Genomic DNA, 13,127 nt, shown 5'->3' with positions numbered 1-13,127 from the left:
CAAACTCAAACATAAATGCAGCTCTGTGGCACTCTGTTGCCACCATGTGGCCTCTTGACGCACTGCAATAAGCCACTTCAGAAAATACCAGAAAATAAACTTACCGTGAACAGAGTTTTTAAATATTGTGGTCTGTTCTAGCCAAAAATAAATAAATAAACAAACATAATGGTACAAAATGACAAAACACGCAAGCTGGCAGTCACCTTAAAAAACAATTTATTGAGCGATCACAAAACAAAATGCAGGAGACAAATAAGAGAACTCTGCAAACAAACAAAAGTTTTACATCTGCTTATATACAAAGTCATCAACAGATCCACTGATTTTTCATGTGTGGATAGTCACAAGAAAGAGAGAAGACACCATCCTGTATAGTGTTTAGAGGCGGCACAGAGAAAACCACATGAGGAAACAAGCTTTGGCCACAGACCTGCTGCATTTGGGTGAGCAGAATTAACAACACACATCATGTCTGAATGAATGAAGAAATGCAAAGAGGAAGAGAGAAATGTGAATGGTAAAGGCGTGACCTCCATTCTTGTATTACAAGGTTGCAGGAATGACTTAGTAATGTCAAAACAATCACAAATTACAATATTGTTCTAAGGCCTTGAATTTGTCAGATAAAAATATAAAACAATCTGGGATTTGTGGGCACCCATTTGAGATAACTGAATATATTTCTATGAAAGAAAATGTCTGTAGCATTTATTAAAGCCCTTTATAAACAGGTTAAACAACATTCAATCTTGGACAATGACTTACAAATTTTATATAGATCATAAATGTCCATTTTAACTCAGTCCTGCCTATTTCGTAAAAGCCTAAACAACAAAACACAATGTTAATTTGAATCATCCCTTCCAAATAATAATAAAAAAGACAGCTTATTTGGAAAAAAATGATAAAAAGTGTGTGTATATGAACTACTAAACCAAAAATGGATCTATTTCTTGCCATAGTAGTTCATATCCATGAGAATGGATTCACTACATTTCACTAACTAGTATTTGGATGAACAACAGTTTATGCTTATAACAGTATTTAATGCTAATCGATGCACCTATCAGGCCTTTTATGGCAGCTCAACTAATGCTTCTCAGTAACTGTAATTCTCTCATTTACTTCTGATTTTCACACAAATATACAGTCAAACAAAAGCGTTTGCTCTCAGGATTGAGTCCTAGATTTGGTATAGAAAACCAAACATTTTTAATATTTAATCTGAGTATCAACACAAAAACGAAGAAATCTTGAAGAAATGCTTCATAAAACAACAGCAGCAAATGTTGGCTTGAAGTATTCAGACTTCAGATCTCTCTCACCATGGTACACATCTCTCTAAACGCTCACTGTAGCTCATGACACCACTGAGGTAGATTAGAGATGTAAGAACAGTCTAAACACTACAGCAGAAAGTCTATTCATCTCAGTCTTCAAGCAATGTGTCGGCAAAAACTACTGATTAATGAACACCATGTAATAATAAATCATAAATAACAGAAGATGACTGCAATGTTTCAGATGTAAAACTAATATTTAGAAGACAGGAGGAAGAATTTGCAGCATTTAGGGGCTTGGTCAAAAAAAAAAAAATGACTTACAGATAGTATTTGAGACACTGCCGAAAAAACCTGGATTCATTTTTTGTTAATTTGCAAACAACTTTGGATAGTTTCACCCAAAAGTGAGACCCTCCACATTCAGTGTATAAATCATGTTTCTCAACTAACTTAACTTTCGTTTTTTATGTTAACCATTAAGGTATATATTTTAGCACAGTATATACAGTTGAAGTCAAAAGTTTTTGAGAACTTTCAGGGTAAATTTAACTTTTTTTGTCTTCTGGAGAACATGTAAGTTTCTTCTGTGGCAGTACTAAATGATATTTAAGCAAATTAACAAAAATGTACACATCTGTTCAAAAGTTTTCACCCCTGGTTCTTAATGCACCATTTTTCCTTCTGGAGCATCAGTGAGTGTTTGAACCTTCTGTAATAGTTGCATATGAGTCCCTCAGTTGTCCTCAGTGTGCAAAGATGGATCTCAAAATCATACAGTCAATGTTAAAAAGGGCTCAAATACAAAAAAATACTGAGAAAAAAAAAAAGAAAGTCTTTTCTGAAAAACAGTAGGCAGTTTAACTGTTCAGGACAAAAAAGGGGACTCATGAGCAACTATTACTAAACAAAAAAAGGTAACAAAACAGTATTAAGAATTGTGTGTATGCAAACTTTTCAACAGGGACATTTTTATAAATTCAACTATTATTTTCTCTTGTGGACTATATGTAAATGTCATATATGTAAAATAAACATTTTGCAGATTCTGCAAGGTGTGTGTAAACTTTTGACTTCAACTGTACTTAATCAGACAATTTGGTAGAATAATCAGTGCTAATATTATGATAATGGCACCTACTGTAAGTTTAGACTAGCTGTTTGTGTTTATATAAGACACTATATCCATTCTGGGCTTTAAAATTGTGAGTTTCTGCAAAAGGCACTTAACTTAATGCTCACTGATTATTGTAAATGCCAAGAAGTCCATCAGTGGTACACAGTCAACACTGACAAACACAGGATCCTGTAGAGGACACTTTTCATAATTGAGATGTTTTATGCAGTATGTAAAGCATGTCCATGAGCTGTGGGTCATGAATATTAATGAGCTGGGCTTTGTTATTGTAATGAGACTCAAATAGGAAAAGATTTAGACAGAGCCGGGGAGATGATCGGAAACGTGGGGAGATGCATTATAAAATCATCTTGACTCATGAATATTAATTAGGGATCATCAGCTAGTAGAACGTCCAGATTTGCTGAAAGGCAGATATTGGCAAATGTGTAGTCATCCCGCTACAATTTGAATCTGAACCCAAGCAAATATAAAATACGATTATATTAGGCTCCACACAAAGATTAAAGGTTGGGGTCAATAAGATTTCTTCTCGTTTTTGATTCTCTTATGCTCACCAAGGCTCTATTTATTTGATCAAATATACAGTAAAAAGAGAAATATTGTGAAATAATATTACTAAATAAAATAACTATTTTCTATTTAAATATATTTTAAAATGTAATTTATTTCAGTGTTGCAAAGCTGAATTTTCAGCATCGATACTCAGTTTTTAGTGTCACATGATCCTTCAGAAATCTAATATGCTGCTTTTCTGCTCAAGAAACATTTCCTATTATTACCAATGTTGCTTAATATTTTTGTGGAAGCGTGATAACATTCTTTGAATAACAGAAAGTTTGAGTAAAACACATTTATTTGTCTTTGCCATCACTTTTGATCAAATTAATGCGATCAGTTTAATGCGATCAATTTAAAAAAAAAAAAAATCTTACTGTCCCCAAACTTTTGAAAAGCAGTATACATTTAAAATGTATTGAAGCTATACTAGCTACTCAAATGTTCATTCTAACTACTCTTTGTGGTAAAATGCTTTAACACAATAAATTACTCAAAATAATACAAAAACGTAAAACAAAGCAGACCAAAAGAAAGCCCCAAACAATAATACAATCCTATTTCACAGAATAAGACGTCAATCTCCGAAACCATACAATTTAAACCATGCCACCAATGTTCAAAAGAGGTTTAGCTTCAAATAAAAAATAAAAATAAATACATTCAGCCAACAAAATTGACCAAATGCTAGCAATCATAAGGAGTCTGAGGCCCACCGGTGAAGACGCTTTACTGACAGTCTGTGCGTAATAGAGAATGAATGAGACGGGCAGCTATTGGACAGACAGATGCAGCTGAGAGGGACTGCGTCACTGGTCACAGGAAGGGCCGGCCGGTCTAAAGAGCGCTGAGCTGAGCTGGGAGCTGGAACTAGGGCAGGACTGGACTCAAGGATAGGACGTGGTTTGTTCTCAACTTCTCCGAGACTTTGAATGCTGGATCAACCACTGCAGTGTGATATCTGCAGGAAGGAAGAGATCAATAATTATGTTGTTTTTATAATATCTTTTGATTCACCCCCAAAACATTGAACTGTTTGACAGCAATTCAAAAGTACAAAATGTTGCATGGAAAAAATGTACTATAATATACAGTTGAGGTCAAAAGTGTACATACACCTTGCAGAATCTGCAAAATGTTAATTATCTTACTAAAAATAGAAGGGATAGTACAAAATGCATGTTATGTTTTATTTAGTACTGACTTGAATAAATATTTCACATAACGGACATTTACATATAGTCTACAAGAGAAAATAATAATTGGATTTATAAAATAATTACCCCGTTCAAAAGTTTACATACACTGTGTTCTTAATACTGTGTTGTTACCTGAATGAGCCACAGCTGTTTTGTTTTTTTTGTTTGTTTGTTAGTTTAATGATAGTTGTTTATGAGTCCCTTAAACTGCCTGCTGTTCTTCAGAGAAATCCTTCAGGTACCACAAATTTAGTTTTTCAGCATTTATGTGTATTTGAACCCTTTCCAACAATGACTGTATGATTCTGAGATCTCTCTTTTCACACTGAGGACAACTGAGGGACTCATATGAAACGATTACAGAAGGTTAAAACACTCACTTATGCTTCAGAAGGAAACACTCAATTAAGAGCCAGGGGGTGAAAACCTTTCGAATTCGAAGATCAGGGTAAATTTTTTTACTTATTTAGTCTTCTGGGAAACATGTAAGTATCTTCTGTAGCTTTCTCAATATGATATATAGGCAAAATAAGAAAAATATACACATCCTCATTCTTTTCAAAAGTTTACACCCTTTGTTTTTTCCTTCTGAAGCATCAGTGAGTGTTTGAACCTTCTGTAATGGTTGCATATGAGTCCCACAGTTGTCCCCAGTGTGAAAAGATGAATATTAAAATCATACAGTCATTGTTGGAAAGGGTTCGAATACACAAAAATTCAGAAAAACCAAAGAATTTGTGGGACCTGAAGGATTTTTCTGAAGAACAGCAGGCAGTTAAACTGTTCAGGACAAACAAGGGACTCATGAACAACTATCACTAAACAAAAAAAGAAAACAGCTGTGGATCATTCAGGTAACAACACAGTATTAAGAATCAAGTGTATGTAAACTTTTGAACAGGGTCATTTTAATAAATTCAACTATTATTTTCTTTTGTGGACTATATGTAAATATTTTATGTGAAATATCTCATTCAGGTCAGTATTATATAAAAAAAGAACATGTATTTTGTATGATCCCTCTTATTTTAGTAAAATAATTAACATTTTGCAGAATCCGCAAGGTGTATGTAAACTTTTGACCTCAACTGTAGTCACACACTGCAGCTTTATAATACAAATAAGAATAATTATTGCTGGTTTCTTGCATGTTAGCTCATATTCCATCAAACTGGAGCAACAGAGTTCTGCACGGATGATGTATTTTTGTAGGCCCACACAGAAGTCATCATCACGGTTTCCCTCATTAAAAAGCCAATAGGATTTTCCACTGACCTTTGTATTCTTACACAAAATAAGCTCTGTGACCTTCAAAAGTTTATGGCTTTTCCACATTTTGTTAATCAAAATCATCTTCACAAATCACTAAGTTTGAAGCCTAAATACAATTGCCAGGTTGTTAGGCTAAAAACAAACTGCACCAGTCATCGTCACCACCATTAAGCTACAAACAACTCTTCAGGCTTTTTTTAAATTGTACACTTTAGAAAGTTTGAATCGTGTATAAACACCATGAGGCTGTAAAACCAGACTTGTGAGTAGATGAGTTTTGCTGTTTAGGCATTTAGTCACTTGCTGGCAACCAGATTTTTCAAGACAAGTAAAATCTTAACATTAAATCTTAAATTAAACAGTCAATGGCTTATTAAGCAACTATGTTGATTCACTTTCTTATACGCAGCTATTTGATGACAGAATGACTGCTATCAGTGATGCTTGCAAACATAAAACTCATCACTGACAGGTGAACAAGTAAATGTCTCCCGAAAACAGTTTTACGCCTTTAAAATTGTGAGTACATTTGAGTGTGTGTGTGTGTGTGTGTGTGTGTGTGTGTGTGTGTGTGTGTGTGTGTGTGTCATAGTTTGGGAACATATTGGCTTCCCAAGAAAACATATTGGCTTTTCTTTGCTAATTTGCTGCTTGAAAGGCTAATAAAAACAGTGAGTAATGTAGTGTAACAAATGCAAATGGACAGCTTCTTAGCGGAAATGAAGATGAAAACACAACCACCATAACTGTAATGCTTGGTGAAAAAAAAACTAAAGCTTAAAAAGAACAAAACAACTCCCCATCGCTGTAATGTGAGTCACAGTGAGGTGGTTCATGACTCATTTGATTTAGCATTAGCCGCTGAAGTAAACATACTCTGTGCACTCTTGCGGTCTCTCACGGTTACTTTTTCAAGAAATGTTATCATTTTCCACATTAAAAGGAGAAGTTCACTTCCAGAACAAAAATTTACTCTTCCCCTTGTCATCCAAGATGTTCATGTCTTTCTTTCTTCAGTCGTAAAAAAAATTATGTTTTCTGAGGAAAATATTTCAGGATTATACTCCATATAGTGGATGTCTATGGTGCCCCAAGTTTGAACTTCCAAAATGCATTTTAAATGCAGCTTCAAAGGGCTCTAAATGATCCCAGCAAAGGAAAAAAAGAGTCTTATCTAGCAAAACGATCTGTTATTTTTAATTTTTTAACCTCAAACTCTTGTCTTGCTCTTCCTGAACTCTGTTTTTTTCTGGTTCGGGTCAGTTAGGGTATGTCGAAAAACCATCTCATTTTCTCCTTCAACTTCAAAATTGCCCTACATCACTGTTTTACCTTTTTTGTTAAGGGGGTTTTTGCATATTCACTTTGCAAACACTGGGTTGGTACTATTGCAGTGATGAAGGATGATTTTGAAATGATTTTTGAAGTTGAGGGAGAAAAGAAGATGGGAGTTTTTCAACATACTGTACCCTAACCTTCAGGCAGAGCAAGACAAGAAGTATATAAATTGTAATAAAAAAAAGAAAATAACCGGTAGTCTCGCTAGATAAGACCCCTTTTCCTCGGCTGGAATCATTTACAACCACATTTGGGATCGTTTGAAGCCGCATTTAAACTACATTTTGGAAGTTCAAATTAGGGGCACCATAGAAATCCACTAGAAAAGTTTTCTTCAAAAAACTATTTATTTACGACTGAAGGAAGAAAGACATGAACATCTTGGATGACAAGCGGGTGAGAACATTATCTGTAAATCTGTTTCGTATTAAATGCAGTAACTCTCACCTATATTGTCTTTCTCTTTGCATGAAATGGAGTAGCAGCAGATCTCTCTGTCTTGAATGGCAGACAGGTTCCTGTGGAAAAAGGAAACATTAGCCATTTTTTGAGAGTAGCCTTATATGAACTCATTTTAAAGATCTGGGAATGGTCACCCGATGTCACAACATCTCAGAAATAAACAGACACAAAAATAAGAAATAAGACACAGTCTATTTTGGAGGTTAAATAACAAACAAAAAAAGTCTAAAAAGAGGAAGGCAATGCTACGTGATTAATATGTGACCCTGGACCACAAAACCAGTCTTAAATAGCATGGTTATATTTGTAGCAATAGCCAAAAATACATTGAATGGGTCAATTTATAATTTTTTCTTTTATGCCAAAAATCATTAGGATAGTAAGCAAAGATCATGTTCCATGAAGACAGTTTGTACATTTCCTACTATGAATATATCAAAACCTAATTTTTGATTAGTAATATGTAAAGGTGATTTTCTCAATATTTCAATTTCATTACAATCTAAATCACCTAGAGATCATACTGCCATCATATGACAGCAAATTGAATCTGTATGAAGCAGAAAACACTACACAAATCTTTCACTATTATGGCCCAAACTTGTTAATCAAACAAGCATTTGAAAAAAGATCAAGCAATAAAAGTCTTACATCTTTTCGATTAGTTGTTTTTCATCTAGTGCACTGGGGAGGTCTCTTTTGTTGCCAAGGACAAGTACCTGTGAAGGATAAGTTAGTAACAATAAATCACCCCAAATGCACTTCTTGAATTGTTTGAAACCTCTTTAAGTTTGCACGATTACATTGGCACTTTCATTTGCAGTGCCTAAAGATTTATGTTATAGGGTGTTGGTTCTACATCAGATCGTGATAAAGCTGTCTTTTTAAATCGTTTGCTTTAGTAAATAGTGGACGGCACTGCCAAAAGTCCCATCACTCCCGACAGACAGATAATCAATGAGCGATCTGTTTTCTCTGTGCTGAATTCTCTGCTGAAGATAAGACCTATAATGCCCCCAGTGAGCACATCTCGGACCACAGGAGCTGACGCTAGAGATGCTTAGTCATCCTCCTTTAATACAACACAGCAGCTGGGGAAAGATCTGGAAAAGGTGTGGTGTGATGGTTAGGCTTGGTTTTCTGTTGTTTTGGTAAATTCAGCAGTAATAAAACAGTATAACATATTAACAAGAGAGACGCCATGCCAGCTTCTGTGGCATTTTTCATGGTGAGAAAAATGTATGGCTAAATTAAATAAGGTTTTTAATATGAGAGACAGCCCTCCATTAACAGCACAGCGGGAAATGATCAGCTTCTGTAATAAAACAGAATTCTTCTTACAGGAATGCCTTGCAGCTGTGGTTTGTCTAACAAGTTGTGTAGCTCGTTTCTGGAGGCTTCAACCTTTTCACGATCTGCGGCGTCAACCATATACCTGAAAACAGCAACAGAATCTGTAATGTAGTTGTTGATAATGTAACACGAGAACGTCATGTTAGGGATAATATATAGTCAGTCAGACGTTATCGCAAAATAAACGTTTCTAGGGTGATCAGGACCACCAACATGAAGCAGAGTGGTCTTGAAGAGGTTTATTTTGTGATAATGTCTGGCTGATTGTACATTATACCATGTATTACATAGCTACTTATCAAAAAAGTAAATAAATGGGCGAAAAATACTGATTATTTTGTTTAAACTATAACAAACTATAATAGTTTATATCTTGAGCTAAGAAATACAGTCTGTTACAACACAAAGGAACAAAATGAATACTAAAACAATATCTATTTATTTGTTATTAATAAATATTATTACTTTAAAAAACAACTAGAAATCAATACTTTTATTCAGCAAGGATTTAAAGCGACCATAAAGACATTTATATTGTTATAAAAAAGCATGTTCTTTTGAATTTTCTATTTTAAGAATCCTGAAAAAAATGGATCACCTTTTCCACCAAAAAATTAAGCATTTTTTAACACTGAAGAAATATTTCTTCAGCAGCAAGTCAGCATATAAGAATGATTTCTGAAGGATCATGTGACACTGAAGACTGAATTAATGATGTTACAAAATTCAGCTTTGCATCACAGGAATAAATAAATTTTTTATGCTATTTTAACAAGACCATACATAATATACTTCAGTGAAAAATAAGAAAGTACAGGTTGTCTCAGTATAAACCCAATCAAAACCCTCCCACCCAAAAGACATTTGAATATAAAGTCAAGAATTTAAAAAATAAATAAATAAATAAATAAAAAAGAAAGAAGAGAACAAAATAATAAATTAAATTAAAAAAATCAATCTTCACTCTTTCCAGTAGAGGTTAAATTACATTTTTAAATATATTAAAATGCACATATATTATAAAATATATATAAATATAATAGCAAATAAATGCAGCCTTGGTGATCATAAGACACATTTATTTAAAAAAAAAAAAAAACTTAATCAAACGTGGTAGTGTATATTAATTTATTATTAATCTAACCTTTTTCAACAGACTACAGAAAGTAATGTCTAATCTTAAGTTCTCTCTTTTATCTAGCTCCTAGATGCACTAGGACGATCATTATGCAAAAATATCTAACCGCTCAATGCCACTGACCAATCAGAATCAAGTATTGCAGAGGGCAGTAGAATACACCATTCTGAAAGTCTCTGAGGGGACAAAAAGCAGATACCATACTCACACAATAGCATTGACGCCCCGGCAGTATCGCTCCCACATGCTCCTGAACCGTGGCTGCCCGCCTATATCCCAAATCTACAAGAAAACAGCACATATTTGCTATAGGGTTGAATAATTTTGACATGATGGCAGGCACTTGTGATGCATATAAAGTGTACATAAAAGTCTTTATATCTGGATCCAAGAAAACCACCCTTGATGTAGAAAAATAATCAGTGTGGATGGGACTTACTTTTATTGTTACATTGCCTTTGGTGACTTTCCTCATGTTGAAGCCGACTGTAGGGATCATGTCTTCATTGAACTGACCAGACTAGTGAAGGAGAAACATGTAGGTCATTTAAATTATAAAAAAGTTCTATATAATAGTGACAAAATACAGTGGTGGCCAAAATTATTAGAACACTAGTATTTTCACCAGCTAAAATATGGTTTTAAGTTAGATATTTCTATCTTTTGCTGCAGCGTGTCTGTAGGAAATATCAGTTTACATTTCCAAACATTCATTTAGCCATTAATTGCAATAATCAAGTAAGATTTCTGCTTGCACAAGGAGTCTGACAACGGCCGGTGCTCCACACAGAGATCTGATCTAATCATCATCATCCAGTTTGTCTGGAATGACATGAAGAAACAGAACAAAACGGGACTGACTAAATTTAGAAGAACTGTGGAAACGTCTCCAAGATGCTTCAAGAAACCTACCTGCAAAGCTACAGTACTGTTAAAAGTTTTAGGCACTTGTGTGAAAATGCTGTAAAATGAGGATGCTGTCAAAAATAATATGATGAATAGATTATTAACTATTAACTAAGTTAAATTAACATTTGCGTTTAAAGCAGCTTTTGCCCTAGGTGCACTTGCACATAGTTTCTCAGGTAGCTTTGCAGGTAGGTTTCTTGAAGTATCTTGAAAATGTTGCCAGAGTTCTTCTGGGTTCAGTCTGTCTCAGTTTGTTGTTTCTTCAGGTCATTCCAGACAGACTGGATGATGATGAGATCATACCTTTGTGTGGAACACTGATGCCTCATGCAAACAAAAATCTCACTGGATTATTACAATTAATGGCAAAATGAATATTTGGAAATGTAAACTAATATTTCCTACTGACATACTACAGCAAAAGATAGAAATAACTTGAAACCGTTTTAGCAGGTCAAATTGTTCTAATAATTCTGGCCACCACTGTAATAGCACAAAAGAGGAAATCAATGTTAAAATACAGCTTTTGAGCCAAAAAACTTGCACAAGCAATTCATGGGGAGTTTTAGTAATAGTGACAGAAATGGTTGGCACAAGCCAGAAATTATGTTTCATAACTTAGTAAACTGTGCAAAAGATGCCATGTGGATTTGAAAATTTGTCTCAGGGGAGACAAACGAATCATTTTTAGGTGAAAAGGGAAAAAGATCTTCCCTTAAAAATATGATCATAACTACGCCACTTCATTGAGAGAGATGTTCTCATTGTAAGGACAGAAATCTAAAAGTGCTTAACTAGCTTCATGGTCATATTACAATACAACTATATGTAACTGCATGTTGCTCTGCATATGAAGATCTTCAAAGCAAAATCAAAAAGATTTCTTCTGCATTTCTTGTGGTACTTCTCTATTTTTATTGTGGCTTGTGGTTTATAGTACAAGCAAAACATGGCCCATAAATCATTTACTGAAACTAGAAAAACACCTGTGAGATGTTGAAACTTTCCCCTTGAAAATCAAACCATTATGTGGAGTTGTTAGAAACCCTGATATTGTGCTGCATTGCAGAAGCATCTATGAAAAGCAAAAAGGCAACTCTCATGATTCAGGAAAACCCATTGGGACACTAAGTTGCATTTGGGCAGTTTGCCTAAAATCAGATTCAGGCTGCCACACTCAGAGGCCTTTTGAAATATGGGACAGTGTGAGGTTTTTCAGGTTTATCAATGGATTCCACAATTGCATTATTGTGACAAGCTCGGAACTGAGTAACTGTAGGTGCTAAACACTTGGAAAGCCACAATGAACCAGCACTGACATGTCAAAAACACTTAAAGAATATTAGAAATAAAAGCCTCTCACAAATGACATCTACTCTGAGTCAGATGCATCCATAAAGGGAAGGTTGCTTTCAACAATGATCACGTAATCTATGAAGGCGATCAAAAAACATATGTCACTGATATAAACATGAAACCCATGACACCAAATTCTCATTTTGTAATCTTATAATACATTGTGAATATTATAATATATATTATAACACAATACTGGCTTTATTAATCTGATTACAGAAGCACACCAGTGGCTTCTCCTCCACCCTAAAAGTCATCAGAGTTCTCTAACCTGCAGAAACTTGTATTCATATTTACTGACAGGCTAAAACATTAAGCAGTCCATGGAAAACATCACACCCATATTCATAAAAACACATTGCTCATTTAAACATTGCTCGTTTTAAAGCATCTGTTCTCCACCCCCAGCAGGCGATGACATGACAACGGTAGAATATGTTGAAACTGTGAGGAATGAAACCAGACTTACAGCAATCACGTTGACAAAAGTGGTTTTTCCAGAGTACTGCAGTCCCACCAGCGTCAGCTCCATCTCTTCCTTCCAGAAGAGCGACCTGAACCAGTCCAGGAGCCGGTGGATGAGGGCCAACATCTCTGCGCTGCGCTGCTGGGTGAACTCTGATGGTCAGGATGAGGCAGGGCAGATTCTGTTCCTGCTGGACAAATCGAAGAGAAAGAGGAAGCAGGCTGAAGTCAGGTGACAACAAATGACGCACAACAAACGCGCCGCGCCGAAAATGATCGGGCGGATATCGTTCAAAATAAAAGTCCGACAGCATTTGAGGAACTAAGTACGCATTTCTTAAATCTCTTACACTGCCAGTTAAAAGTTTTTGAGCAGTAAAAATTTTAATGTTTTTTTTTAAGTCTCTTCTGCTCATCAAGCCTGCATTTATTTAATCTAAAGTATAGCAAAAACAGAAAAAAAAATATTTTTAATATTTAAAATAAATATTTTCTATTTGAACATATTCTAAAATTGATAAATTTTATAAATTTAAAATGTATTCCTAAATTTTCAGCATTATTACTCCAGTCTTCAGTGTCACATTATCCTTCAGAAACCCTTCTAATATGCTGATTTGCTGTTTAAGAAACATTTTTTAATTATTATTATTATT

General features: G+C 34.7%; 1 protein-coding gene across 1 annotated transcript; it reads right to left on the bottom strand.

Moving 5' to 3' along the window:
* Positions 1 to 202: 202 nt before the first annotated feature.
* Positions 203 to 12,670, bottom strand: arl8bb (ADP-ribosylation factor-like 8Bb). Its single transcript, XM_073825868.1, has 7 exons — positions 12,476 to 12,670; positions 10,181 to 10,261; positions 9,950 to 10,023; positions 8,592 to 8,685; positions 7,902 to 7,969; positions 7,236 to 7,306; positions 203 to 3,940 (listed from the first exon to the last, which is right to left on the bottom strand). The coding sequence occupies exons 1-7, from the start codon at positions 12,596 to 12,598 to the stop codon at positions 3,891 to 3,893; spliced, it is 561 nt and encodes a 186-aa protein (XP_073681969.1). The 5' UTR covers positions 12,599 to 12,670; the 3' UTR covers positions 203 to 3,890.
* Between the last annotated feature and the right edge of the window lie 457 nt (positions 12,671 to 13,127).

Source organism: Garra rufa, chromosome 20 (genome assembly GCF_049309525.1).
Source record: "Garra rufa chromosome 20, GarRuf1.0, whole genome shotgun sequence".
Classification (NCBI taxonomy): Eukaryota; Metazoa; Chordata; class Actinopteri; order Cypriniformes; family Cyprinidae; genus Garra; species Garra rufa.
The sequence above is the reverse complement of the archived record's forward strand: the minus strand, read 5'-3'. Positions and strand labels throughout refer to the sequence as shown.

Excerpts from the sequence above, each read along its gene's own strand:
- arl8bb (XM_073825868.1), bottom strand. The coding sequence starts at position 12,598 with ATGTTGGCCCTCATCCACCGGCTCCTGGACTGGTTCAGGTCGCTCTTC. Across the intron at positions 10,262-12,475 it reads CTTTTGTCAACGTGATTGCT|TCTGGTCAGTTCAATGAAGA; the intron begins GTAAGTCTGGTT and ends CTCCTTCACTAG. Across the intron at positions 7,970-8,591 it reads CACAGCTGCAAGGCATTCCT|GTACTTGTCCTTGGCAACAA; the intron begins GTAAGAAGAATT and ends TATCCTTCACAG.